At 47.8% G+C, this 26,865-nt stretch overlaps 6 protein-coding genes across 6 annotated transcripts; 3 read left to right on the plus strand and 3 right to left on the minus strand.

Moving 5' to 3' along the window:
* Nucleotides 1–8,061: 8,061 nt before the first annotated feature.
* On the minus strand, nucleotides 8,062–12,636 carry BKA55DRAFT_553586 (uncharacterized protein). Its single transcript, XM_046191537.1, has 2 exons — nucleotides 8,277–12,636; nucleotides 8,062–8,083 (listed from the first exon to the last, which is right to left on the minus strand). The coding sequence occupies exons 1-2, from the start codon at nucleotides 12,337–12,339 to the stop codon at nucleotides 8,073–8,075; spliced, it is 4,074 nt and encodes a 1,357-aa protein (XP_046054701.1). The 5' UTR covers nucleotides 12,340–12,636; the 3' UTR covers nucleotides 8,062–8,072.
* A 397-nt stretch (nucleotides 12,637–13,033) lies between these two features.
* BKA55DRAFT_589385 (uncharacterized protein) lies at nucleotides 13,034–14,461 on the plus strand (the record flags this gene model as incomplete). The annotated part of the gene is made up of 1 exon (XM_046194925.1): nucleotides 13,034–14,461. One exon carries the CDS (start codon nucleotides 13,034–13,036, stop codon nucleotides 14,459–14,461), a length of 1,428 nt encoding a protein of 475 aa, XP_046054702.1.
* A 559-nt stretch (nucleotides 14,462–15,020) lies between these two features.
* BKA55DRAFT_589386 (pyridoxal phosphate-dependent transferase) lies at nucleotides 15,021–17,101 on the plus strand (the record flags this gene model as incomplete). The annotated part of the gene is made up of 4 exons (XM_046194926.1): nucleotides 15,021–15,204; nucleotides 15,306–15,960; nucleotides 16,015–16,374; nucleotides 16,432–17,101. 4 exons carry the CDS (start codon nucleotides 15,021–15,023, stop codon nucleotides 17,099–17,101), a joined length of 1,869 nt encoding a protein of 622 aa, XP_046054703.1.
* Nucleotides 17,102–17,509: 408 nt separating this feature from the next.
* BKA55DRAFT_500702 (uncharacterized protein) lies at nucleotides 17,510–22,311 on the minus strand (the record flags this gene model as incomplete). The annotated part of the gene is made up of 5 exons (XM_046186768.1): nucleotides 17,510–18,212; nucleotides 18,269–18,419; nucleotides 18,582–18,807; nucleotides 18,878–18,926; nucleotides 19,304–22,311. 5 exons carry the CDS (start codon nucleotides 22,309–22,311, stop codon nucleotides 17,510–17,512), a joined length of 4,137 nt encoding a protein of 1,378 aa, XP_046054704.1.
* Nucleotides 22,312–23,718: 1,407 nt separating this feature from the next.
* On the minus strand, nucleotides 23,719–24,189 carry BKA55DRAFT_499456 (trafficking PGA2-domain-containing protein; the record flags this gene model as incomplete). The annotated part of the gene is made up of 1 exon (XM_046186656.1): nucleotides 23,719–24,189. One exon carries the CDS (start codon nucleotides 24,187–24,189, stop codon nucleotides 23,719–23,721), a length of 471 nt encoding a protein of 156 aa, XP_046054705.1.
* Nucleotides 24,190–25,263: 1,074 nt separating this feature from the next.
* BKA55DRAFT_684164 (P-loop containing nucleoside triphosphate hydrolase protein) lies at nucleotides 25,264–26,673 on the plus strand (the record flags this gene model as incomplete). Its single annotated transcript, XM_046198602.1, has 2 exons — nucleotides 25,264–25,467; nucleotides 25,540–26,673. The coding sequence occupies 2 exons, from the start codon at nucleotides 25,264–25,266 to the stop codon at nucleotides 26,671–26,673; spliced, it is 1,338 nt and encodes a 445-aa protein (XP_046054706.1).
* Nucleotides 26,674–26,865: the final 192 nt, after the last annotated feature.

The raw sequence follows: 26,865 nt of genomic DNA on the forward strand, positions 1-26,865 counted from the left end.
TCCGCTTCACGATGCGTTGCGCTGGGATGTGAGATGTTGTCGAGTTCTAGGACAATCAGTGATATGACCACTTTCAAGAGCATTCCACATGCGTGTTTCTCGGTCAAAAGAAACCAGATGCAGCAACTCGGCGAAACAATCCATGAAATCAATCTCTCGTGGGTTGTAGGTCGATTTACCTTGGTGAGGCTCCGTAGGGACACCGGTGTAGGTACGTGTAAATGGGCGCAGAAACCACTTGACGGTGGTTCAAATGGGGTGATGGTGGGGGTCAAGTCGTGTTGTCGAGAATCGTAGGCGCTGGGATTTTCCCAATAGCAAATTGATGTCCGATATTGATAATTCAGATGCTCGTAAGTACTGTATTGACCAGAGAGGCGAGGTGATGTAATTCGTAAGGCTTCAAGGCTGGTTATTTTACTTGCAACTGTCCGTAATGCAATAGCCCTAAAACGAGTCACTCTATCTATTTCCTACAGATAAAAATTTACCGTCGGCCACATCTTGATTCAATCGGCGCCGGTATCTTCACTAATGTTCTCACAAGCCAGGGTACAGGCCGACGACTGCCGTGCTCAGTCATAGAATGGTGAGGAAAATAACCTTTAACAGACTCACGACAACCATTTGAGGACGGAAAACGGAGGTACAGTAAAGGACAACGGCGCCGACTACGGGGGCTAACATAGGTGGTTCCACAAGATAGCCCTTGTTCGTCCAAGCCCTGGCTAGAACCTAGAACACGCAAAGGGAAAAATGTCAGGCATGATTGACAAGATGATATTCAACCGGGGAGGGTTCATGAAGAACATGAGACTGGCAGGGCTTCACTTCTACGGATAGCATCAGAGGGAATGTACGGGTGCCGAGTGGACAGCAACTTCTGTGTTAATGTGGATAAATGAATGATAAAGGACGTGAAGAAAGTATTGAGCCTCAAAGCTCAAGTTTAGGGAGATTACAAGAACCAAAACAAGAAAGAGGTCAAGTAATCCCTGTATTGTCTTTAACCGAATAATAGCCCATGCTTGGGTTTGCATTGATCTTTGACTGACCTTACGGATACAACGTCTCGCTTTGAGACCCGATGTCGTGCTTTTCGGAACAAGGTCTCGGTTCGCAATCATCAAACTCGGCGCACAAGGCCCCGGCGGAAGCCCCACCAGGCACCCGATGATATCCACTCTTGGAGGCCCCTCCCAGGAGCTCCTCCGGTTGACGGGGCATTGTGGACGCTACATCTGCCAGTGAGGTTGTGATTGGACCTCTGAGACTGAATTTGCAAGCTCTGCAAGTCTGAAGAATCTGATATTTGTGCTCTGTGTGTTTTCACTCGTCCTGCTAACTAGCACCTCATTTTGGTGCTTGCGAGCTAAAGTACCTTACTCAGTTTGTCTACCCAGGGTAAACTCTTACGCGTCCACTGATCTAGCTGACAGTACAATTCACAATAGGTGCTTATACGCTATTACATATAAATCAGAACTTCTTGGTTATCGTTCTTTGTTTCCTACCGTTGTAGATGATTTATACTTATGCTATGTCCATATATGTCCTCTGCTACAACGCAGTATCAATGTGCTTCTCTGTGGCTGTCAACAACAAAATAAGAATCTACGCCAATTCTCAAGCCACTCAAAGTGGATACTCGTTGTGCTTCCCGTTCGGCCAGGGGAGGTTAATATGTTTTCGAGCTTTGTGCAAGGTTGCGGAGACTCGTGGGCACTATCTCGAGCTGGTAATACGTAGTGACTTACAACAAAAACATCTATCCAGCAACAGTAATGTATAGATGAGAATATCGTGATATTTCAATTTCGATTGCTTCTCTTATTACTCACAGGGAAAACGGTACAAAGTACTCTCAAGATTCAAATCATACCACTCGTCAACGGCCCGACCCTTTGAGGCCGAGAAAGGGGTATGTAGTTGGGAGGATATCATGCAGTCATGTGAAGTGCGAAGAGAAACCCCAGCACTCGGGACGATAATTGTACCTTACTGGGTTCAGGGTCTAACAGATATTCGACAATTGTTGATACATCTCTCTATGAACTGACTTGTCTCAATGTTCGTATAATTGACAGCACAGACTGCATAGAGTTCCATTCCACGCTTTACTGTGCTGCAATTATCAGCAACAAGTAATGCCGTTGGAAAGAAGTGCGACTGATCCACACAGACTAGGCCTGCATGCGCTGCCGTTTTACTTGCTTTTGCTGAGATTGGATCGATTGCCATCATCTTGCGTCTCCCCCATGCTTAGGCATACGGTGAGCTGCATTATCATTCTCATTTTGCGTCGTACGTAAGATACGGTCAGCAAAGTTCATGTGTCTGCAGCGCCATGACCACAACAGATACCTATCTTTAGATGCTTACCAACGAATCTCGTAAATGGGTTTCTCACAGGCCGACTCACCGAAATTCGCTTTGGCCTGAAATTGACGGGAAATGAGTGTCTGACAGTGTGCGCTTAGGTGCTGCCGTTTCCCCAACGGTTTGGTGTAGGAGAAGTGGCATTACGTATCAGATATACTATGCAACCCTAGAAACTTACTGCCATCAGTCATTTAGTGAAATTCCGTTCCAAAGGGGCAATAGCTCATGCGCATCACTCATCCTCTGCCCAGGTATCAAGTTTTGTTGATTCCTCCTGATAGTGATACCTGACTTCACCTCAGACTCAAATCACAAATCATTTCAACAACCCTCCTTGGGCTCAGATGCTGTTTCATTTGCTATTCCGCATGCACCTCTTGGGCTCCGCCTCCCTGGGTCAGACGAAAACTAGGGAATGTCTCCCGACTTCAATAACTCAGTTTCTATCAAAAGTCTTCCGACTTTGCCCGAGTGGATGCCCTTACTAGCGCCCAGCCCGCCCAGAAGCAATCCCGCGGGTCAGGCAGGAAGCGCTGAACCACCCCGGCCTCAGGCCGTCTTCCCGAAATGTGATCCACTGGCTCCCCAGGCTGCAGGAGACCTGTCCGGCAAGGCACCACAGAGACTAATTTCATGCATTTATCAGAGGTTCAGCGGGTACATGGATAATGTACATGTGGATAGTGGAGATCGACAAATTGATCCAGCGGGGAAGGTGCGAGACAGGGGCATGCTCGGGTACGCCTAACCTCTAGAGGTTCAAGGTCTCGCGCGTCTCACCACGGAATCTCCAGGAAGGTGACTCCACTTCTCTCTCACCATACCTGACCTTTTTTTTTCTTCTTCTTCCCTTCACCTGAGTTCCACTCTGGTCCCTGGCTAAAATTGAGTTGGGTTGATTGATTCCAAGGGGTTTTCTCCTTTGGTCTGGAAGCATTGGTAATCATTAAGCCGCCATTGCTGTGCCAAACTGTTGACAGTTTCTTAAAAGTATTCGGTGCTGCAACTCGTGATTTTCTTTCCTAACTCAACTTGAGTCATTCAGCTCACACAATGAGACGACCGATAGAAAGTTAACAGTGAATCATCTAGACAACCCGCCTATTGGGTGCCATGCCGTCACCCCGCATTCGTCTGTCCTCCCAGGATCTTGTTGACTTGTCTCGATCGGGGCTTTGCCAAAACGTCAACAAAATTTATGTTACTGAAGTGAAACTCAATAACTCCTCAGCACAATAAACATCCATGCATATGGTGACACATATAATCACAAGCCCAAGCCACGGCACATGGTGGTTGTGTTTTCGGACAAGCTTCGGCCTCTATACTATCGTAACTTTATATCCATCTAGACGTTGTTGGTGTTACCCTGGAGTATTTCGGCACTAGCATGCATTCACCTTTGATGTTCACGGGCAACCCTCCACAACGCCGAAATACCTACCATGCTTTTCTAGCATACGTGTTTCGCGGGACATATGTCGGTATCACGGTATCTGGACCGTCGTGGCATGTCAAACCAGCTACTCGATAAACGAGGATCAACAAGCTAAATTCACAAGCAGCAAGTAATGGCTAGTCTTGCCGAAATGGATCAGTTCAATAGAAAGCCAATTCATTATGCTGGCCTTGAGTATCTTCAGAGTTTAGCTCAACAATAGCTGGAAGTAAGCCACTATTATCAGAGATATCAACCAGATCAGACCAGCAAGTGGCTGGCCCTGGTTCACTTCGGCTTAGGAATCCGATATCTTTCTGTTGGGAACTGTGGCCCCTGTTAATATACCTGGTGTTTGAAGAGCCGCATCCTCTTGGTTTCATGCCCTCAAATCATAGATCGGTTTGCCTCGGCCAAGCTGAAAATTGTCCTCCTCTCCTTAGTTGTAGGAGGCCATACAAGCAAGCAAAAGAAAATCCCCGTCCCCGCATCATGGTTTACACCATCTCACCAGTTAGACTGCAAGAACAAACCTATCTCTTTGAGCGGTGCAAGACTCCAAGGCGGTCACGACAGGGGTCTAGAGCGAATCAAAATTAGCGCAATAATCGGTACCTCTACCTATACCTAAAATAGCATATAATAGAAGTACTAGCAGTTTTTATTATTATAAATTGCTATATTATATACTTTATAGCCATACCTGCTCTTCTAAATTTAGTTATTTCTTAATACTGGCTGTAAATAACCTCCTTTTATCTTCTTTTTTTTAAAGGGTTAAGGCTAACCTTACCAGAAGCCCTTATAAGCTAGGCAGGGGGAATTTAATCCTCTATTAATATAATTAATATCTCTTTATAGGTATTTTTGCCGTACTTCTGTATTTTCGATATCTTCTTTTAACCCTATATAGCCTCTCTTCTTAATATAACTTTCTAAAGTATATCTATTAAAAATAGCATTATAGATATACTCCTTTTAGTCTTTTAATATTATATAAGGCTTTTAATAAGGCTATTATATATAAAGCTATAAAATAAAGCTATTTATAAGTGCGACTTTAAGAAGGAAAGACTAAAGTAATGCCTGCTAAGGACTATAGTAAAAGCGATATTTATATATTATATATAACTATATCTAATTGCTATAGTTAATGTGATTTATTTTATTATTATATATAGCAGTAATAATAGGAATAGGGATTATCTTAAAGCTATCTCTATTAAAGACCTGCTGCAGGCGCTATGCCTCTGCCTTTATGCCTCTTTTGGCAGGCAGTTTCCTCTTTTTTAGTATATGCTTATAAGGAGCTCTGCTATATATAGTTAAAAAGAAGAGCATAATATTACTATCTTTCTAGGCAATTTAAATAACCTAAAGGAGATAAAAAGGAATAAATTAATAAGGGAAATATATATAAAGTTATTTATACCTATTTATCTTATATTAGGATTAATATTACCTTATTATACTTTAAAGGCTAGCTATTAGGAGCCTTTTTAGTCTCTTTTATATACTTTATCTTAGTAGTAATACTGCAGTTAGGGCATGCTATACTTATAGCATTATATTTAAGCTACTAAAGATAGTAAAAGAGATATAATAAGGAAAATAGGTTATTTATAAAGATATAATATATTTATATTAATAGCCTTTTTAGTAAGTAAATTATAATACTTTATATATTATTAAGAGGGATCTTAGTTTAAAGCTTTCCTTACTTACTATATAGCTTTAATATAGGTAGCTTAATAATAATAGCTTTATATAGTAATGCCTTTATATACTAAAGTTACTACAGAAAGTAGCCTTATTGCGCAATAACCTAGACTTTAAACCTTACTGGCATAGGTTTATTCTTAATAACTATTATCTCTTTAAATCTGCTTATAAAAAGGATTATATACTTATTTATAATTAAATTAGTCCTTAAAAGATAGAGCTTAGTAAATGCCTTCTATATATAGTTAGATTACTTTTTAGCCGCTTAGAAGGTCTTTAGAAGATTACTCTTATCCCTTATATTAAGCTTAATATAGTTAAAAGTATAGAAATACCTTATAATTAGCTTAAACTTAAATAATAGTATAAACTTTATAAAAAAGTAAAGAAGGCGCTAATTTCCTAAGCTAGGGGCCTTCTAATAGTCCTTAATTAATATTTCCTTATAAATTCCTAGGTAAATTATAACTCTAAGCCATATATAGGCTATTATAATAAAGAGGTCTTCTTACTTAAGTATATATAAGTATTTAAAAAGGGATATATTTTAGTTATTAATAATAGTATTTTTAAGTAAGTAAGTAACCTAGCTATTAGTATATTTAATTTATAACTATATAAGGGAAATAGGTATAAAAAACTAAAATAATTTAAGTAGTTTTTAGGGTAGAGGGTTAATCTAAAAATTATAATATTTTAGGTTAAAAGGCTAAAAGTTAGAGCCTTTGCCTTCCTTAGGCAGAAAAATCAGTACCTTAATAGGGTTATTATAGCTGCACCTTAAGTAAGGGTTAAAGCTATAATTATCTAGGCTATTTTATATCTTTAAAGAGCTTATTATTTTCTTTAAGACTTATTAGGGTTAATTTATATAAGGATTTATATATATTAATTAAAAAAGCCGTCTGATAAGAACTTCTCGTACCCTGCAGGTACTTGTGTGATTAGATAAGCTAAGTGGGGCAAGTGACCCTTTAGAGTCTTGCACCGCTCAAAGAGATAGTTCATGTGATGCTCAAGTCTAGCTCCAAGTACATCACTAAATCTTTCCCGAAGAAACATCATGGTCGTTGACCAGCTAGATACCAGCCAGACTGGGATAGCTCGTTCACTGCACACCCCGAGCTTCTTCTCGACATCAATCAACTCCTAGACATTCGCCATGTTCCTTTTCTCCGACCCTCCTCACACTCCCCGAGCTCCCTTTAGAACGGAGAGCTACCCCGCCTCACATGCCTTTAACTTCAGGAACCAAGACATGGGCAACTATTGCTCTAATGAGTAAAATCAAACGTCACCTGCAACCACATTCTTCAAAGCGGCTTCGCTTAACACAAACGAATACACCCCTCTACGGATAGAGAGTCTAACAAGTTCAATTTAAACCCCAGAGATTGTCTGAGGCGTGTTCCTCTTATAAGCTAGCTCGTGTCTACCCCGTGTCCACCCACGGACAGGTACCGAGGGTGCGGCTCCGTGCTAAATATGTCTACTCCATACTACCTAGAACTACCTGGCCTTGCCTTACCTTGAGCATCCAGTGCTACCATTGACGCAACATATCCGTCTGACATCTGGGGAAGTCCCGTTGCCGTTCGTCCTAGCTTCTATCCACCTGTCTGGTGTGAAGCCTCCGTTCCCCCAGATTATCTTGCTCCGCCAAACCTTGTCCCTGACGCCACCTCATGACTCCTACAATCATATGTCTACTTGCAATTACACGAACATTCATTGTGACGAGCCGTAAGTGTCTGGAGAACTCGTCAAAGAGTCATAGCATCCCGATATCGGGCCATCAGCCCTGCTCGTACCTTAAACTTAAGCTTGCTCACAACTTACACGTGGTAAACATATCCTCGGCATAAGTAGATTTGATACATTCGTTTGCTTGTGACTGTATTAGATATTGATACACAAAAAACTCTTGAATTACAAAAATAACTACAATATTAGCCATCGGGTATCTTTAGCTATAGAATGCTGTGATTTCACTAGCAATCTCCTTATGCCAATGGTTGCTTGTTGACTTCGTTTGCTCCCAAAACACCGTCAGTCATGAATCTCCAAAATACGTGAACGAAAGCAATGCATTTATGCCCCCTTTTTATGTGCCGTGAGACCCCTGCCGTGTTCTCCAATCCATAATACTTTTTCTTATGCCTGTCCACTCATTTGGCGTTCTCTTTACCTGCCTCGGTCACCTTCCGGGACGCCGTCTCGATCTTGCCCATAGCGTTGTCATCCTGGAGGCTCCACCAATGCCGCAGACCCTTGGCGTATTCGATCTCCTCTGGGGTAACTTCAATAGGTGGACCCTTGACCTGGGTAAGAATTTCTTGTTCGTTGTATTTCGAGACTGCCCATGACGAGCCATCTTCTGAACGGACGCCGAAGCCACGGCCCTTCATTGACACCACCTTGACCCGCCGGAGGAGGATGACATCCCCACCCTCGACATCTGGTAGCGATGCCAGGTGGGGCCGGAAAATATGGACCACCCGGACCTGGGTCGGCGCGGTCGACGGATCGGTCAGACACAAAGTGAGCATGAAATCCCGAGGGCCGTGTTTCGGTCGGTGTGGATGTGGCGGTGTTTGTGTTACCACAGCAAGAATATCCGTCATCTTGTCGATTGAGTTCCTGCTGAGCATCTTAAGCGACAGGAAGTCGGGCAAGTTCGTTCGTAGGCTTTTGACTAGCTGCATTTTCAGAGTTTTGACATCCTCCTCTTCAGGCACAGTCGCTGTAGAGCCAGCGATCGACGGCGACTTGAGCGAGGCGAACGACAAGTTCGGGGATTCTTCCTGCCGGTGAAAGCTTCGCGATACCGAGCGAGTTTCACGCCTAGGGGTCTCCCGCTTTGGATCTGGAGTCTTCTGACTTCTAGTCTGTCGAGTCGATGGACTTGACCCTTTAGCAAGCAATATGCTAGGGTCACCGTGGTCATTCCTCGGACGTAGCACTCGCTGGGATCCTGGTGAGTTGTTGTCCACGCTGTGAATGCTCTCATCGTCGGTTACTTTTCTTTTCCCTTTGTTCTTTGTATCTGCCTGCACCGAGCCACCTGCCAATTGGATGCTGGGATCGTCGCGGTGCGTTTTACTGCGTGTCTTGCTGCTTGATGCGGCTGGACTGCTGGGCTTGCTGCCACGGTCCGTGGTCTTCAAGGTGGGTGTGGTTGTGATAAACGCCAGGCTAGGATCGTCGTGCCCATTACCATCTGATGATTTGGTTGGCTTGTGCCGCCGAGGTCGCAAAGACTTGGCGACTATGATCTCAGATGCTGCCTCAGCATCTTGGGGAGATCCTATAAGCGGCCTATCAGCCGGTCCAGTGTGGTGAGGCGATTTGGTTTGTGACGTTACAGTGGACAAAGCAGGGTCTGTAGAAAGGCGTGTTTCGGGTTGCACGGGAGATTGCTGTAATATTTCAGCCATGATCTGATCCTCTGGTCCTTCCTCCTCCTCCTCCTCCGTCATCTGGTTAGCATGAGTGATAACACTCAGTGTGCCGACTGTTTCGACCTCGATCACCTGCTGTGTGCCACCAGGAGTGGGAAGATGTTCGACAGCACGGTCATGCGAGACTTTGATGCTGTCTTCCAGCAGGGTCTGGACTTCTGGGTCCTGTGTTGGCGGAGGGGAAATTTGGCCACCATTTTCAGGCTGTGCCTCATCGCTTGCCTTCTCAACTTCGCCGTTGTCTGCTTGGTCCAAAGCATTCACCATTTGAGAAGCTGGTTTAGTTGCCACCTCTGACAAGCGGTCCGACATGTTTTCATGCGATTCAGAATGTTCAGGACCTTGAGATATCTGAGATTCGATATTTTCCTGATTCTCGAATGTCATAGCTTGACTCTCTCCGGACAACGTCCCAGTTTTGGGGACATTCGACGATCTGGCATCATCGTGTATGGTCTCTTGTGGCTGTGGAGATGGTTCTTGGGAATCTGTTAATGCTTCGTAAGGAGCTTCCGTGGTCGCGGTGTATACTTGTCCGCTAATACCAACATTGGCTTCCAGAATTTCCATTGTTGGAGTAGGTCTGTGAGGTGGTTCATCAATGTCCATGGCCTCGACTGTCGCTTCAGGTTCAACTGCTGTCTCGTCTAGTGGGTTCGTCTCAGCAGATTGACCAGGGGTAATGTCCTTTGCCTCGTGCCCTTTTGCTTCTCCCAGCAGTGGAGGGGCATTCCTCATGTCGATATCGCATGCTTCCGCTTCCGCTTCCACTGGATTTGATTTCTTTCCAGCTTCGTAATCATGACATTGCAGTACTTCTGCGCTGGGAAACTCCCGTGGGGCAGATGAAGTGACAGGTGACTTTGCTTTGTCTGTGATCTCGTTGTCATCCCCAATTCTGGTTGCACAAATGGCGGCCTCGGCAACTTCAGCTTCATGTTTGATTGAGCCTTCAGAATCAGATGTAGGAACTTGTCCCTCATTCATTGGACCCATTTGGTTGCTGTCAACAATTCCTGCCTCTGTTGCCTGCTCCTTTCCCTCTTTGGTTGAAGACAGGGGCTCTTCATCCGTATCAAACCGCGACAGATGCTGGTTTTCCTCTTCGGCCATAATCTTATCTGCTTCGGGGACTTGAAAATCTCCTTCTATCTTTGACGCTGGTGATGTTTTCGCCTCTTCTATCCCCAGTACTGGTTTGTCGTCTTTATTTTCGACCTCTGCATCCATTGCTGCCTCTGGTTCTGGTTCTGGCGCTTCCTCATCTTCGGAATCTGAGAGTAGGTCGATGATAACAGGCTCTCGAGAAGCAAGTGGAGCGGAAGGGCGGGTGTCCACGTCCTCTTCTCTACCATCTTCATCGTCGTAGTAGTATTCATCCGAGTCATATTCACCTTCCGCATCACCTTCCGACCCTTCGTACTCTTCTCCTTCGACGTCGGACCGTTGCTCGTACGTGTCAGGGTATTCGTCGTCGAGGTATTCCTCTTGGTTTACGACATCTTCATCGCCATCTGCGTCATCCTCATCGGGATTCATGATTTGTATATCAGGGTCATTGGTATTTGGATCGGGTTCTTCTTCAGATGTCTCCATGTCGTCGTCGTCATCGTGCGTGCGGGAGTACTTCCTTAGGTCGTAATCATCGCCAGGCTCATCACCACCATCGCGATAATACTCAGCTTCACTTGCCGGTTCCTCAAGTGCGGGTTCTGGAGATACATTTGCGGTTGTGTTCATATCCGTATTCTCTCTTGAGGGAGATAACTGGCGGTCATTACTAGACCCCCGCGACCCTTGTTCCCTGAATGGCGAAGAGCTCAAAATTTCTACTGGATTCTCAGCGTCGCTACTAGCAGCTGCAGAGCGGGGTCCAGGGGACAATCCTATGGCCCAGGCAGTCTGAGGTGGTTGCGAAGTCGCAGTGAATGCAGGGTGAAACGCTGGTTCAGCACCGAGAGGAATTTGGGGGAGTCCAGAGGACTGTGGTTCATGAGAAGCGAGGCCTGCAAGAGCTTCCACAACATTTTGAGGGGGGTTTTCGGTCTCCAGGAACTCAGCTGGATAATTCATTGCTCTTGGAAGGAGACCGGGCGAATCAGTTACAATATCTTGTGCATTTTCCTCCGAAAAGTAACCCGGAGCCTGAGGAAAGAGTACGGTCTGTGGAGTAAAACTGAAAGGCATATCGGTGTTCACGTTGCTTGGGGTGTGACCCAGTAGATATTCATCTGTCCTAGGTGGCATCCCCTGTGGTGTCGTCGAGTCTCCTGCGAGTTGCAAAGACTGGTTCACAAGAGAATCATCTCTTTCAAACAGTCTCGTTCGGGCAAATGGCGTGGGAGTCGTCTGTGTCAATCCAAAAGCTGGTCTTGATTCAGCCAAAACCTGCACACTGGCCATCGGAGTAAAGTCGACATATACTGTTTGACTACCTTGATCAACCATCCTCGGTCGTGGTGTTGTATTTGTGGTAGTATCTTCTGTATCGCCATTGCGCTGCGAGACACTCCTCATATAGGACTCTTCTTTATCTTCCTCTTCACGATCGTTTTCAGGCTCTGGGCTAGGGGATCGGCTAGTATATCGCCAAGAGTTGGCAGGTAGACTGAACCGCGTGCGCTTTTTCGATTTGGTCCTCCCAACATCGTCATCGTCATCGAACATCTCTATATCTCCTTCGAATAATGCCCCATAAGAGACACGGGCTCGTTTGAGGAAAGCAGGCGAAGCGAATTCAAGAGGTCCCAAAGTCGACGAAGCAGTTCGTTTTACAGGTAAGGTGACTTCTGGAGATGAAGGCGTAGGTGTGGCAGCTTCTTCGGGCGCGGATGTGAGGGTGTCGATTTGGTCAGTTTTATCAATTTGGCCGTTGGTGGTAGTGGTTCCCGTTTCCGCGTCTGGGGCGTCGATAGTGAGCAATGTGTCTCGTTCTTCTCCGGGTCGACGGATACCAAGTACCAAGCGATTTGTAAATTCGAGCTGCCATGCTAAAGTGCTTCCTGCGACTTGAGTCTGTGTCTCGTTTTTCTCCCACTTGACGCCCTGCAGGCTCACACGAACCTCGTCACCTGCTCCCAACGATGCATCTGCGATCGCCTTAGCGGCTGCGCCATGGAAACGGATTCGCACCTGGCCATTTTCGCGTCGGAGTCGAAAGTCTCGCTCAGCTAAAAGAAATGCGATAGATTTGTTGAGGATACTAAATGGCCATGTAATAGTCACGGTGCCAATTATAACTCGTGCGTCTTGACCTGGGACATCCGGACTGAGCTGGGCGATTGATATAGGTTCGCCCTGATCGAGTAGCGATGTTGTGGGTTGTGAGTTGTTCATCGTGACTTGGTCGCAATGTCAGTCGCGTCGGCGAGACTTGAAAACCCAGAGGGACTGTGTTGCTTTATTAAAGCATGTGCGACAACTTTTTTTCTTCTTTCGTTCTTTCTATGATTTTATGGTTGCCTCATCTCGTATTTCTTTTCGTTGTTCTAGCTGCTGTTAACCGCGTTCGAGGCGCTGATTCGTTCGTAGACGTGTGAATTATTGGAACAATGAAATCGATATGCAAGCTTCCGAGCAAGGAGGAAGGCCGAAAGCAAGCTGTGGTGGGGATCTGCCCGAAAATAGAAGGCGGTGAAGGCCTCACTGGATCCAGGTCATATCAGTTTATCACTGCCGTTGAAAATCACCGAGTCTAACAGCGGCCACTCTTATGCGGCTCTGGGGCCGACAACAGGCCAGGACTTCCAATGGGAAGCACCGAAACTACCGTGACTTAACAGAAGCAGTAAAAAGAGTCGGAACAAAGTCGAAATAGTTCCTACCCCCACTCAGGTTTAGGCGTGCCTCGATGGCAAGGGAAGGCTGATGACTTTTCCTAGGCTTGTCCATAGAAGAATTTGATTACCTAGGCACCTCATTGATTTGTTGATTTATCTCTCCTGCTTCACAACGTTACACCAGTGAAGAATTGGTTCGTGTCTGGGACGGAAGGCTGCTTTATTAGTTGCTTTACTTCTTACAGCACAGCATGGGCTCTCTGACTCAGCCGACGCCTTTCGACGTCCACAAAATCGCAATCATCGGGGCTGGTCCTACTGGACTTGCGGCAGCGAAATACCTCATTGCGCAAGGTTTTGAGGACATTGTTATCTTTGAGCAGCAGGACCATGTTGGCGGCATTTGGCGTTACTATGGGTTAGCCCCAGGAACTTGTCCTGTACCTCAAGAAGATCCCTATTGTCCTCCTGAAAACCCCATCAGATGGAATTCGACATCAGCGCCGATATTCACTTCGCCGATGTACGAGAATCTGCACGCCAATATCCCAAAGGAAGTCATGAACTTTTCCGACCAAGTCTTTCCCGAGGACTCCAAGCTCTTCCCCGAGAGGCCTATGATCGAGGACTATCTGGTCAAGTATGCCGAGGATGTCAAACCCCTGATTCGCTTTTGTCGACGTGTCGAGAGGGTGACTCTGAAAGTGCAAGATGGTCGGGACAGGTGGGAGGTTGAAACACAATCAACTATCAATAGCGGCGACATAACCACGAATACCTTTGATGCCGTTGTCGTTGCAAACGGTCACTACTCGATACCATTTGTACCCAATATGAAGAACTTGAAAGAGTTTAACGAGGCATACCCTGGAGTAATTACACACTCCAAACAGTACCGCACTCCCTATCCGTTTAGAGACAGCAAGGTAGTCGTGATTGGTAATGGTCCGTCTGGCCTGGACATTGCCCTGCAGATCAATCAGGAGTGTAGAAAGCCTGCTATCTTGTCTGTGCGACACCCTACGCCCCCAGATCGACTAGCTCACTCTGGGTGTACAGAAGCAGCAGAGGTCGAGGAGTTCCTAGTTGAGGAGAAGGGTATCCGTTTCAAGGATGGCCGAGTTGAGACGGATATTGACGCCATCGTCTTTTGCACCGGCTTCCTCTTTAGCTTTCCATTTCTCGGGGATCTAGGCCACCAGCTCATTACCACAGGCCGAGGTGTGCATGGATTGTACCAACACGTTTTCAATATTCAGCATCCAACCCTCGTTTTCCCAGGCCTTAACATGAAAGCAGCCCCTTGGCCTTTGAGCGAGAGCCAAGCAGCTCTTTTTTCGGCTGTGTGGTCCAACAACATTGAGCTTCCAGCCCGAGGCGCCATGGAAGCCTGGAGTAAGGCATTGGAGAAGCAGGAAGGCGACACTTTACATGTTTTTGGTCCCAACGAGGATGGTCACTACATCAACAACTTGCATGATTGGGTTATGAAGGCCAAGCGGCCAGGAAAAGAGCCGCCGTACTGGAATGACGAGCTCATGTGGCAGCGCAGCATGTTCCTCGAAGCCAAGGCGAGATTCGAGCAACTAGGCTGCAAGGCTCAGACCTTTGAGGAGATTGGATTTCACTATGAGCCTGGAGCTCGACATCATGCGGAGAAGGGGAGAAACGAGCTGTGATTAAGACTGAAAGACGAGGTATCACAGAAATTCGCAATACAATTTCGCCATTTGTCTAGGACGTTGCGATTCAATATCGTCTTGACCCCAGACGATGTGATAGGGTGCTTATGACAGGGGACTCAAACTGTCAAGCAAATCGTTGGTGGTGGTTCCCACTCACTCCATATCCGATTCGGCAAACTATGGGGTTTTTGGGGATGGTGCGAGTGCAATGATGTTGTGATGGTGGGTTAGAATGGCGGGAGTCGGGGTTGGATTTGTAATGCAGTCAGAAGGATCATGGATCCAATGTTTTGGGGCAATTCGGCCATCGGGAATGCGATTGAACAGATCCGGTCCAACCCAGTCAGGGCAATAGTTGGGTTGCCTTATCATTAGAACATCCGGTTAGAGATACGCGAAGAAACGTCAAGGGTACTTGAAGAGGGGAAAAGAACGTTCACTCTTCTCTCCCTTGTGTTCTTTTATTCTTATATATTGATTGTCTTCACATCCTCTAAGGCCCTGGTTGAAAACATTACAATATCTGAAAAGTCAATTGGTCTTGATCCTGGCAATGGCACCATCCGCAACTGATGTTACAGCTCCGGCATCGCCAGCTGCGACGGGTCTCCAAGCTTTACTTCCACCCAAAGACCTGTCGCACCTGTTCTCGACAGTAACTAGGAATCGCAAGCCAAGCAATATCAAGGCTTTTTACAAATTCATGCAGATTCCAGGCATCAGCAATTTTGCTGGAGGTGAGTAGGATTCAGTGACTGATCGACGATCCCGGCTCCGAGGCACCGAAACTTTGATTGCTAGTTTCCGTCTTACATGTTCGCACTAACACGGCCGGTAGGAATGCCTAATGTTAAATATTTCCCCTTCGATACCTTGGAAGCTCAGATATCCAACGCGGACCGTTGGGAGCCCTCGCCGAATCATCCCGACAAGGTTGATCCATCAACCCAATCTCTATCAGGCGGTGTTAGTGAATATAGCAACAGTCCAGACAAAAACGCCCCTAGAAATCCAGATTACAACAAAACATCGTCTCGGATCTCTATACCCAAAATTCTAAACGAGCCAGACATCACTAAGAAGGTTGACCTTGCCACTGCCCTCCAGTATGGACAGGTGACTGGCTACCCGCCGCTGCACTCTTTCATTAGGCAGTTCACGAACCAAGTACTTCACCCCAATGTTCCGTACGAAGGCGGCGCAGATGTCATTCTTAATAATGGCGGTACGGATGGGTTCTCAAAGGTCCTTCAGCTCCTGGTTGACCCCTGGTACGAGGGAGTGCATCCTGTGGAAGAGCGGCCAGGCATGCTCTGTGAGACCTTTGTTTTTGGTAACATCCTTACTCAAGCTCGGCCTCTTGGAGTCAATGTTGTTCCAGTTGAGATTGACGAAGAAGGTATGATAGTCGAGGGATCCGGTGGTTTGCGAGAGGTGCTCGAGAACTGGAATACTCGAAACGGACGACTGCCACATTTCTTATATACGGTAACGTGAGTGATTTTGCCTGACTCAGAACGCATGTGTATAATAACCGCTGGCTACAGGATGGGAGATAACCCTACCAGTGGTGTTGTAGGCGTCCAGAGACGAAAAGAGGTCTACGCTCTCGCAAGCAAGTACGACATTATCATCGTTGAAGATGACCCGTACTGGTATCTGCAATTCCCTTCTGCTGCTATACGCGAAGCCAAAGCTAGGGGCTATGTTATCCCCCCAGCGGCTGATACACACAAGACAGTCAAGTCATCTGGCTACGACTTCATCGATTCGCTCGTTCCGTCATATCTTAGCATTGATGTTGACGGTCGTGTCATTCGTCTTGATACCTTTTCCAAGACAGTTGCTCCTGGTTCCCGATTGGGTTATGTAACTGCGCAACCTGCAATTATTGAGCGTCTTACTAGGTATGCTATTTTGTATCTCATTAACCAAGATCTTAAAGGCTAACTTTTGATGAACAGGATCGCAGAGACAAGCACTGGTCAGCCCTCTGGCTTCGTCCAAGCACTCATTGCTCAAGCCATTCTAGGCCCCCACTCATCAGCTCTTGAGACATTCTCCTCTCTCCCAGCATCAGAGAAAGCCTCGTTTACTGGCTGGCAGCTTGATGGTTGGGTCCGCTGGCTTGAGGGCCTTCGTGGCGAGTATGAGCGTCGTATGACCCGAATGTGCTCTATCCTTGAGGAGAATGCGATTTCTCTCAGGCAGTCAACGTCTCAAAACCTAGACTTGGACTGGGACGTCATCAGCAAGATACGCTTGTTCGATTTCGACTGGCCTCGTGGGGGGATGTTTGTCTGGGTGCGTGTCCACTTCGAGAAGCACCCTCTCTACCAGACTAGAGGGGGTGATCTTGCGCCTGTCATTGATGGCACCGCATTGGCAAATGCATTCCTGATCCATAGTACTCATGCACCTCATCTGGTGCTGGGCAGCCCTGGTAGCATGTTCAGTGCTACCCCGGAGATTCGGGAAAAGCGTGGCTGGCAGTATATACGACTGTGCTTTGCAGCAGAGAGCGACGAGAACATTGATGGTGGCGCAAGCAGATTCGCACGATCTGTGCAGGAATTCTTCAAGATTAAGGATACTGCACAGATTGAGGAGCTACTGGAAGAGTTGCCCAGCTAGATTAAATGAATAACAAGAGTTACTGAATGAAGACCATTGGACAAGAAAAATTGTCAGGCTATCGACATGTATGTGACTGACGTGTATCTATATGGAACAGAAATAGTCACTGTACAAGTCAACCCTGATGCAAACTGTGTGTAGAGTATCAACATAGAACGACAACCGCTCGTAATACGACAATCACGTTGAAAACAAACGTAGCAAGCTCAGTTCACAATTACGGCAGGTAGGCATCAAGTTATGGAACCAATGCCGAGTCAGGCTGTAATTCATATCAAATCTCTGATTCATTTTTAAGAGAGCTCAACCTTCAAAGAAGCCATTACGCCTCAATATCAAACCATGCAAGACCCGTCATCTAGTTCCGTCTTAACCCGCTGCACACCCAGCAAGTCGAGAATTATTTTAGTTCTGCTTCTTCTGAGCCTCCTGGGCAAACACGGAGGCGTAAGGGTTCAGGCGAAGCATGACCTGCTTGTTCTTAAGAGGGTTCTTCTTCTGGACAGCAGATCGGCGGGTGACAGCCTCGCCCTTGGGAGCGTTGAGAGAGCTCTGGATTTCAGAGCTGTTGATCAGACGAGTAAGATCGGCCTGAGAGACAACGTTGGAGGGGAGGAGGAAGTCACGCTTGTGGGCAGAGGCCTCGGTGGTGGAACCGTAGATCTCGTCAAGGGCCTTGAAGGCAGCAGAGGTCCAGACGATGAAGCGGCCGAGGTGACCACCAGGGGCGAGCTGGAGGAGGTTGAGAGCGGTAACGGGAGAGGTCTCGACACCAGTGATGTTGCGGAAAGCAGTGACGAGCTCCTTGCCGTCGGTCTCGGGGTCGTAGATGACAAGAGGACCACGTCGCTGGCGGTGGCGTCGGCCACGGAGCTTGCCCTTACCAGCACGGAGCTTCTTGGAGTTCTTGACCTTCTCAACATCGGCACCAGCGCCAACAGCCTTCAAGAGGCCGAGAGCAGCAGCGGTCTTGGCAATGGCAGCACCCTCGAAGACGGCGGAGTCGACAACCAGAGGAACCTCAGGGACGGAGTTGACCTGGTGGCCACGGGCCTGGAGCAGGGGAACGGCAGCGGAGGCAGCGAGAGCAGAGACGACGGCGTATCGCCTGGTGTTACATGTTAGTCTTGCAATTTCGAAAACTCATCGTCAAAATCAACTTACTTCTGGCCCTGGTTGACCTTGATGTGCCACTTGCGCCAGATCTTGGTAGGGGCGAACATGCGACCGGAACGACACATGTTACCGAAGGCAGCCTGACCAGCGCGGTGAGTACCACCACCGGAGACACGGGGGATACGGGCGACGGCACGACCTGTTTGCAATGTGGTTAGCCTGCTGATCTGCTCATCGTCGTGGTGTATTCCCAAAACATTTCTCGTCTCTCCCTCGTCCATCTCCATCCTTCTCCCCCCGCCCACAGAAAATTCCCCCTCCAGAACCATAAATTTGAAAAAAAAAGACATCGTGTACTAACCAGTTCCCCAAGACTCGGCAGAGGTCTGGTGACCGGCCTTCTCGCTCACAGCATATGGCTGTCGCTTGTTCTTAGCGATACCGGTGTGAACCTGCTGGACAATGTCCGGTCGGATCGGGCTGGTGAAGACGGCGGGAATGGCGTGGGTAGCTCCAGTGGGAGCACCATCTTTGCCGATGATAGAGACGGTAGGTCGCGAAGCCATTGCGAAGGTTGAGACTTGGACCTGTTGATTATGCTTGAGTCAGTATGAAAAAGGTCCAGATTAATCGCAACAGCTGGCGTTGAGTTCTTACCTCGGGTCGTGCGGCGTCGAAATTGGTGATGGAGTGGGAGGTTGCGAGGCTCACGAAATTTCACTTAGGATATTTTGCGGGCAGTCAAATTTGGTGGGCGGAGAGACCCTAAGTCTGCCCCACTTAAAGCTACGTAGCGAATTCACATAAGCACAGTAAGACAAACTGTGCGAAGAACACTATCCGCACTTATCTGGGGAGATATCTGTGGCTAACACTAATAGAGAGCACCATCACTTTGATAGACACGGACAATTTTTATATAATATTATATCATTCTCATAAAGGCTCATCAAGCGCTCCTTCGTAGCATAAGTACATGTCATCATTATGCCCTTCTAGATACTCCAAGATGCAGATATCCTACCCTACCGTGTCCCTTGTGTCATGTCCCATTATTCCCACCTCTTCCATTCTTGAATATACTTATCTACCTGTTCTTCAACCCAATCCTCGTCTTCATGTTTGGCCCTATCCAGCTTGGCCAGCTTCTCGTGAATCATGGCCTCGACGTCCATCCTCTCAAGTACCTTAGCCTCTAAGTATTTAGGATCGTTCCACCGGCATGCCTTTCTAAAAATCTCTCTCATTCGATTAGAGTAGAGTTGGCAGGTTGCAAGTGGCAGCTTTTGTGGCTTCATATAGAAGTTGCGAGCGATAACATTATCGTCTTTGATCAATGGCCTGACAACCTCATCGAAACATTCGCCACAGACAGAGAACTGCCGGAGGTATTGCATGATATGCCAGTATCCGTTGGTGATGGGCTTATCCTCTTGACACTCGCTCACTGCGGCCATCTTCTCAACTTCTTGTGCAAGAGTGTTCAGGTCTGGCTCTTCTTGTTCCAGACGAGCTTGATCTGAAGTCGTTTCCATGGCATCAAAGTACATGACGAAACGCTTCCTTTTTGGCTTAAAACGCATGGCGCATAGCCCCCTAGTAGGTTCTGAGCGGGAGTCCAGAGGAATAAAAATGCCAGTCAAATTGGGGAACAGTGCCTGGATAATTTGAGCGCATTGGGGACATATGGTAAAATCGTATACAGGCTGTCGAGTGTATGGGTTCCAGAGTGTCAGCCAATTGCGTGTGGTGACTCTATCACCAGGGCACGGAAGGCTGTAAGTGATGGATATGGCTTTAGCAACCTCATGAAAGAGTCGTAAATCCGGTAGTTCATTTTTTAAGGTGAGGAGCCAAGCAATGCGATACCATGGTCCAACGCCAAAATCGCATGCAATCGCTTGAGCCGAGGGGCGAAGCATTGGTTGAAATGGCTTTCGGTATTCGGTTTTGGCAAAGACAGAACCATAACAATCAGGGCAAATGTTGAACTCTGTACGAGGCAGTGTAAGCCAGTCCACCAAACCTGCGACGGGGTGCTTGCGGCGGCACTCGGGAAACGTGGTTACACCTGTCGCTTCCTGATGTTCCGAGTGACGCCTAACAGACCCCACCGGTTTCTCAAGGCGAACGCCATCTCGATTGGGATCAAATGTTGGAGGTTGCCATGACTGCGAAGAAGCTGGAGGGCGAGTAGCAGACGGAATAGCTGACGCTGGCCTAGCTTCAAGTGGTGTTTCAGGGCCAATGGCAATAGGTGTCGGCATCTCGGGCATTGCTATAATTGGGTCTGGCTCGTATTGGGATCGTGGCCTACCAATTCTTTCAGACTTGCCGCGGGTATCGAAGGGGTCGATCAAAGTGTCTTCATCCACGGGGTATGGAAGCTCATTTTTAGGCCTCTCTGGAAGAACATGCTCATCTCGAGCAACTGGAAATGTTGACGCAGGCCGTAAGTTTTGAGTAAAATCATCCGAGACTGTCGAACCAGTAGGTATAGCGACTGGAATAGGCATCGTAGGTCCTCGTGGTCTCAATCTGGGACCACTTGGTGCATCGACTTTTTCCAGCTTTGGCTGAGAATCACGTTCATCCTGCAACACGACAGACTTCTTACGTCTCGGATGAAGTTCTCGTGGACCCTTTGGATGATCGTCACCAGAGCGATTGTCGTCGGCCCGATCATCACGACGGTCATCACGTCGCGTTGTTGGTTCCCATGTTGGCTCACGAGGAGGATATGTCGATGATCTTCCATAATCTTCACGATCAGTCTTCCCATAGGAAGGGGATCTATCTTTCTTGGTACTTCTTGGTACGTACTCGCCCCGGTAAGAGGGTTCAGTTCCAACTCTATCTTTTGAAAGTGGACGGGCAGGCTGATCATCACGCTCCTTGGAAAGGGGGCGAGCTGATGCATCTCCAGCCCGCTCTTTTGAAAGAGGGCGTGTAGGTTTCTCAGACTCGATATTTGTACGCTTTGAGTTGGAAGCGGTTGAAGAGTTACGAGTGTGCCCATTATCATATCGTCGCTCATTCGGTGCGCTTGACACATGCCCTGGCCGAGTAGGAGACCTACGAGAAGCAGTCTGCGACTGTCCATAGTACGCTTGATCCCGTCCGCTGGCGCTACTCTTAATAACCTCAGGAGCAAGCTGAGGATCAAGAGGAATCTTTGGGGGTCGTGCAGGGGGCTGATCATGTCGTCCGCTGGCGGGGGCTGAAGGGCGAGTACGGTATTTTTCAGGCAGTTGGTCGTCTCTGAATTCGGTTTCGAGTCGAGGGAGATCCTGCCTACTGCGTCGCTTTTCCAAGGGTGGCCGACTACGTTCCCTGCTCGTTGTTGCATCAGCCTTGAGGGTAGTGTCGTATCTCCGGCTGGATCTCGTGTCCGTGTAAGCGTCACCCGATGGCCTGTCTTGTCGCTCGAGTCGCTCGTTCCTTTGGGGTTTCTCGAACCGGTCAGGACGAGGAGTTTTTATTTCGTTCCTCCTGTCAGGTTCAGATCTTCTTCCTGGTTCAGTCCTTCGCTCTTGTTCAGGTCTCCTGCTTGGCTCATAGCGTCGGTCTTCTTCTCCCCTTCTCTCGGTCTCACGTCTCCTGTCCGACCCAGCCCTCGTTTCTGTTTCACCACCCTCTGAGCCGCTTGATGATCCTGTCAGAATGACAAACCGCCGCTCTGGATTATATTCATGAACTTCCATTATCATAGGGTTCTGTTCAACATCTCCACGAGATGGAGGCTCTTCTTCCTGATGCTTTGCGAGGCACACACCATGCTCTCGCTTGAGGGAAACCTCCTCATCTTCAACAGATGGGGGCGGCGGTCTAACTCTTGGTACTCGTGCCGGTGCGGCGGACCGTGGCCGTGGTATTAAAGGGTAGTAAGGTAGCTGATATGGCGGCTGCTGCGACGGTGGGGGTTGAGAGGAAGGACGATCATCTAGCTTTGGCGATAGTGGACTGTTTTTCTGCGTAAGTAGTGATTCTTTGGTAGGATCTTGGTGATCATACGGCTTCGGACTCTTGGCTCGAGAAGTTGTGAAGTACCCCGTCTGGAGGAGGTTTTGTATGTCAAACGATTCGCCCATGATGCAAGCGTCTATATGTCTGATCGGCACGAAATCATGATACACTACCAAGAAAACAGGAACAGCAAATGCGACCACGGATTATAAAACGAAGGACAACCAAGTAGATCTGCTTAGATCAAGTCGCAGTTCGGGCAGTTTGCTGATGTTTGTTTTCTATTGTCGCACAGGCCTGCTGGAGACCGCAAGGTTGGGTTGTTATTGGTGTGGGCGCTCCAAAATAGTTCGTAGGTCTATCACCCGTTGAGAAACGCTCTAAGTGAATGTTGAAGCCGAAACTATAAGTTGAAGCCTGATAAGCTAAACAAAAATGCAGAAAAAAGACACGATCTACTTCGGGTCGGTTATAGTTTTGGTTTCAAGGCGGCAACGTCAGAAGGAACGAGAAGGTGTCGGAGATGCCTTGGGGCGCAGTTTGGGTCCAAATCAAAGTACGAAGCCAGATGACATAGCACCATCACATGAAGTACTTGATAATTGGCTGTGACATCACGCAAATCGAAGTACCTCTTGATGGGCAGCTGGGCACCTACCCTGCCACCCCTCTCCAATACCCCCGCCAGGTTGCCCCTCCTACGTTTCGATTTGCACGCCATTTAAGCCATCTTAGAAAATCACCGATTTGCTCAAGGGTAACGTATCACCACAAGATGGATCATGGAAATCATGTCTCGGTAACCGGGCAGAGAATTCTATGCAGCATCGAACGGTTGTACAGAGCAATACAGCAGGCGGATCCTGCCATGCCACCAGATTAGGGGCCTCAAATAACCTCCAGTAATAGTCCCAGGTCGATCACTTCTGCTCACTAACTCTCTGACACCTGAATGGTCGCCCGGTATCATCAATACTAATGGCTCTCATATATTTCATACGGCATGATCGCGGCCAAGCAAAGGACCAATCCCCTGGTGTTTTCATATAAGTGTAGTGTCGGCGCTACAATGTTGAACTCCTCGACCCGTAGTTCGTGAGTAACCCTGTTCCTGGGTCAACGTCAACCAAGTTCGGGTGGAAGCTCTGACTGTATTTTGTACAATAAGTATTGGGGCATCCTGGTTGAACTTAATAATGTTCATCACCCGTAGAGCGTCCAAAACAACGGCGAAACAACACAATACAATATTTGTGCTTAGACAATGCCTTTTCCCCCGCTTTTCGAGACTATTGGTATGGTCTGCTAGGGTGACTTCTAAGAAGAAGAATCAGTTTCTTCTCTGAAAACTCTAGTATAGAAGCCCGCGTTTTTCAAGAAACCAAAGTTAAGGTACCCAAGTTTTCAATTAAGTCAACAGTCAGTCCAGGTGACGTACTTGCAACCCGTGATGTGATCCTCTTATCATTTTCGATCAGCCAAATTAGAAACTCCCCACCAATGCGCCCAAAGAAGCCCAGGTGATGAGATGTCTAGTCCTCTAGAAGATCAGCAATGTCCTTGTCGTCCTCCTCTTCTTCCCTCCGTCGTTCTTCAGCTTCAAGAAGGTCCTTCAGCATAGTCCTCTGCCTCACTCTAGCCTTCTGACCCCAATCGGCACCGGTGCCATCGCCCTCCTCGTCAATTTCGGGCTCATCCTCAACTAGTCCGCGTAGCTCATTGGGAGAAATCTGTGCCTTGCGCTTTTCGCGGGCATCATCATCCTCCATCTTTTGAACAGCCCCCTTTGTAACGAACTTAAGGAACAAGGGCCGCAGCAGCATATAGCCACCAACAATGACGGTAAGACGAAGCCATGCTTTTGTGTCCATGCTGTCAAAGGCATTTGAAATATTGTTGGATGCATTGGCTCCATACTGCAGGAATTGAGCAGTGAATTTACCAAAGGCATTGAGTTCAGGTTGTTCGCCCTGAGGCTGTTGTTGCTGACCAACAGGATCCATTGTGAATGCTTTGAGTGGTTGTAGAAGTGAGCTATGAGTTTGCGAATAAAACTGCTCTAGATAGGAGGTTGCTGTTTTCGCTGTTGAAGGTCTGAAGGAAAGGTTGCGTTTAAACCAGGCGACTTTAATAATCGTATTGCTGTAGGTGTTCAGGGGCTGAAGTTTTAAGCGACGGGAATAATGGCCCCAATGTAGGATAAGAAGTAGTGCTTTGTTCAGCGAGCAGAGGGAAAGAATGGATGTCAGAGCTTGTGAGTTGAGGTGATGCGGTTGAGATTTTTATATGGCGCGCGACTCGGGAGGTTCTTTTTAGTTGGCTTTCTCCGATGGACCCGGCTCACTGGTCAAATTCTAGAACCCGCAAATAAGATGAGGGTACAGGATACTTCCGTGTTATTGTGCTGTCGTTAAGGGCGCATGATCGGCAGTGCTCTGTGTATCGCTCTGCTAAAAAATATCTAATTACTTAAGATATACTACTTCAGTTCTTGTTGATCCCAAGAGATATTCAATGTTGGCATGTTTCTTGAATCAATCACCTTGGGGCATTAAAAAGGGACTTCATAAGGACACACTAGTGTAGAGTCGTTAACACATATCTCGAGGCTAGAAGAGTCTCATTGCTAAGCCATAGTCAATTTACACCAATAAAAAAGGTGCAATTCATACACTTCCAAAGCCATAAAGGCTCTTCAGCTACTCCGTATAAACTTAGCACCTACCTAGGTTTACGGATATAGGCATTGACACTCACAAGTAGGAGAACATTATATGGAACCTGAGCTTCGCTGTAATGCCACGTGACCTGCCTGCTTTGCTTCCTCGTAGTCTGAGTGGGCGAAAACCTGGCTGGCTGGCTCCACCAGACATCCGTTCCCCGAACAGACGCCTTTGGAGCGAGACAAGAGGCCTGGCTTGATAGCTCGAGAAAATTTCGAGGACTCATTATAGCCGTTCTCCATCTCCATCTTTACCCCGACAGCACCATCGTGTGTTTCTTGCCTCTGTTCCCCTTCCTCTCCGCTCCATCTCGTTTTTAATTTTCATTTATAATACCCATAGGGAGTCGTTACAATGTCGACCGCTTTCCGATCCCTTGCGCCTTTCCTGCGCACCGCCCGACAAGGTCTACGGGCTAACCCCATCAACCCTCTTCAGTCCGCCTTCACCAAGCAGAACACCTCTGGTGTCCTCAACCTTTACCGCACATATGCTGTTTTTGAGCGATCAAAGCCCCATGTGAACATTGGTACAATTGGCCACGTCGATCATGGCAAGGTACGACTACCTCCTTCTATATCCTATAACCCCTCTCTCTCTCTCAAAACCCAGCTGACTCTTGTATCATAGACCACTCTTTCTGCTGCCATCACGAAGCGACAGGCCGACAAGGGCCTCGCCAACTTCCTTGAGTATGGTGCCATTGACAAGGCTCCTGAGGAGCGAAAGCGCGGTATTACCATCTCGACCGCCCACATCGAGTACGCCACCGACAACCGCCACTACTCCCACGTCGACTGCCCAGGTCACGCCGATTACATCAAGAACATGATTACCGGTGCTGCCAACATGGACGGTGCTATCATCGTCGTTGCCGCCTCCGATGGACAGATGCCCCAGACCCGCGAACACTTGCTTCTCGCTCGTCAGGTTGGTGTCCAGCGAATTGTCGTCTTCGTCAACAAGGTCGATGCCATTGATGACCCCGAAATGCTTGAGCTCGTCGAGATGGAGATGCGTGAGCTCCTTAACACATACGGCTTCGAAGGCGACGACACCCCTGTCATTATGGGCTCTGCTCTCATGTCCCTCCAGAACCAGCGCCCCGAGATCGGCACCGAGAAGATCGATGAGCTCCTTGCTGCTGTCGATGAGTGGATCCCAACCCCCGAGCGTGACCTTGACAAGCCCTTCCTTATGTCTGTCGAGGATGTCTTTTCTATTGCCGGTCGTGGTACCGTCGTATCTGGCCGTGTGGAGCGTGGTATCCTGAAGCGCGATCAGGAGATTGAGCTTGTTGGAAAGGGTCAGGAGGTCATCAAGACCAAGGTCACCGACATCGAGACCTTCAAGAAGTCTTGTGAGCAGTCCCAGGCTGGTGACAACTCTGGTCTCCTCATCCGAGGTGTTCGCCGTGAGGATGTCCGCCGTGGTATGGTCGTCTGCGCTCCTGGCACCGTTAAGTCTCATACCCAATTTCTCGCTTCCCTCTACGTCCTTACCAAGGAGGAGGGTGGCCGACACACCGGTTTCCAGGAGCATTACCGACCCCAGCTCTACCTCCGAACTGCTGATGAGTCCATCGACCTGACCTTCCCTGAGGGTACCGAGGATGCCTCCAGTAAGATGGTCATGCCTGGTGACAACACCGAGATGGTTGTCACCATGGGCCACCCCAATGCCATCGAGGTCGGTCAGCGATTCAACATCCGTGAGGGTGGCCGAACTGTCGCTACTGGTCTCTGCACTCGCATCATCAAGTAAGCGATGTTTTACACAAGAAATGAAAAAGTTAACGGGGGCGGTGTACGAATTATTACGCTTATGTACAATCATGCAATGTCTTTCTTTGAGTCCATTTTGGCTCTTGTATATTTAGGTGGCCTTGAGGCTCAAAGATCTCCGCTCTGCTTCCTCCACCTTCTTGTTGATTTGGTTTAGATAAAATCTAGGGGA

This window comes from Fusarium redolens (genome assembly GCF_020744475.1).
Source record: "Fusarium redolens strain MPI-CAGE-AT-0023 chromosome Unknown BKA55scaffold_2, whole genome shotgun sequence".
Lineage (NCBI taxonomy): Eukaryota > Fungi > Ascomycota > Sordariomycetes > Hypocreales > Nectriaceae > Fusarium > Fusarium redolens.

Coding starts and splice junctions, on each gene's coding strand:
- BKA55DRAFT_553586 (XM_046191537.1), bottom strand. CDS start 12,339: ATGAACAACTCACAACCCACAACATCGCTACTCGATCAGGGCGAACCT.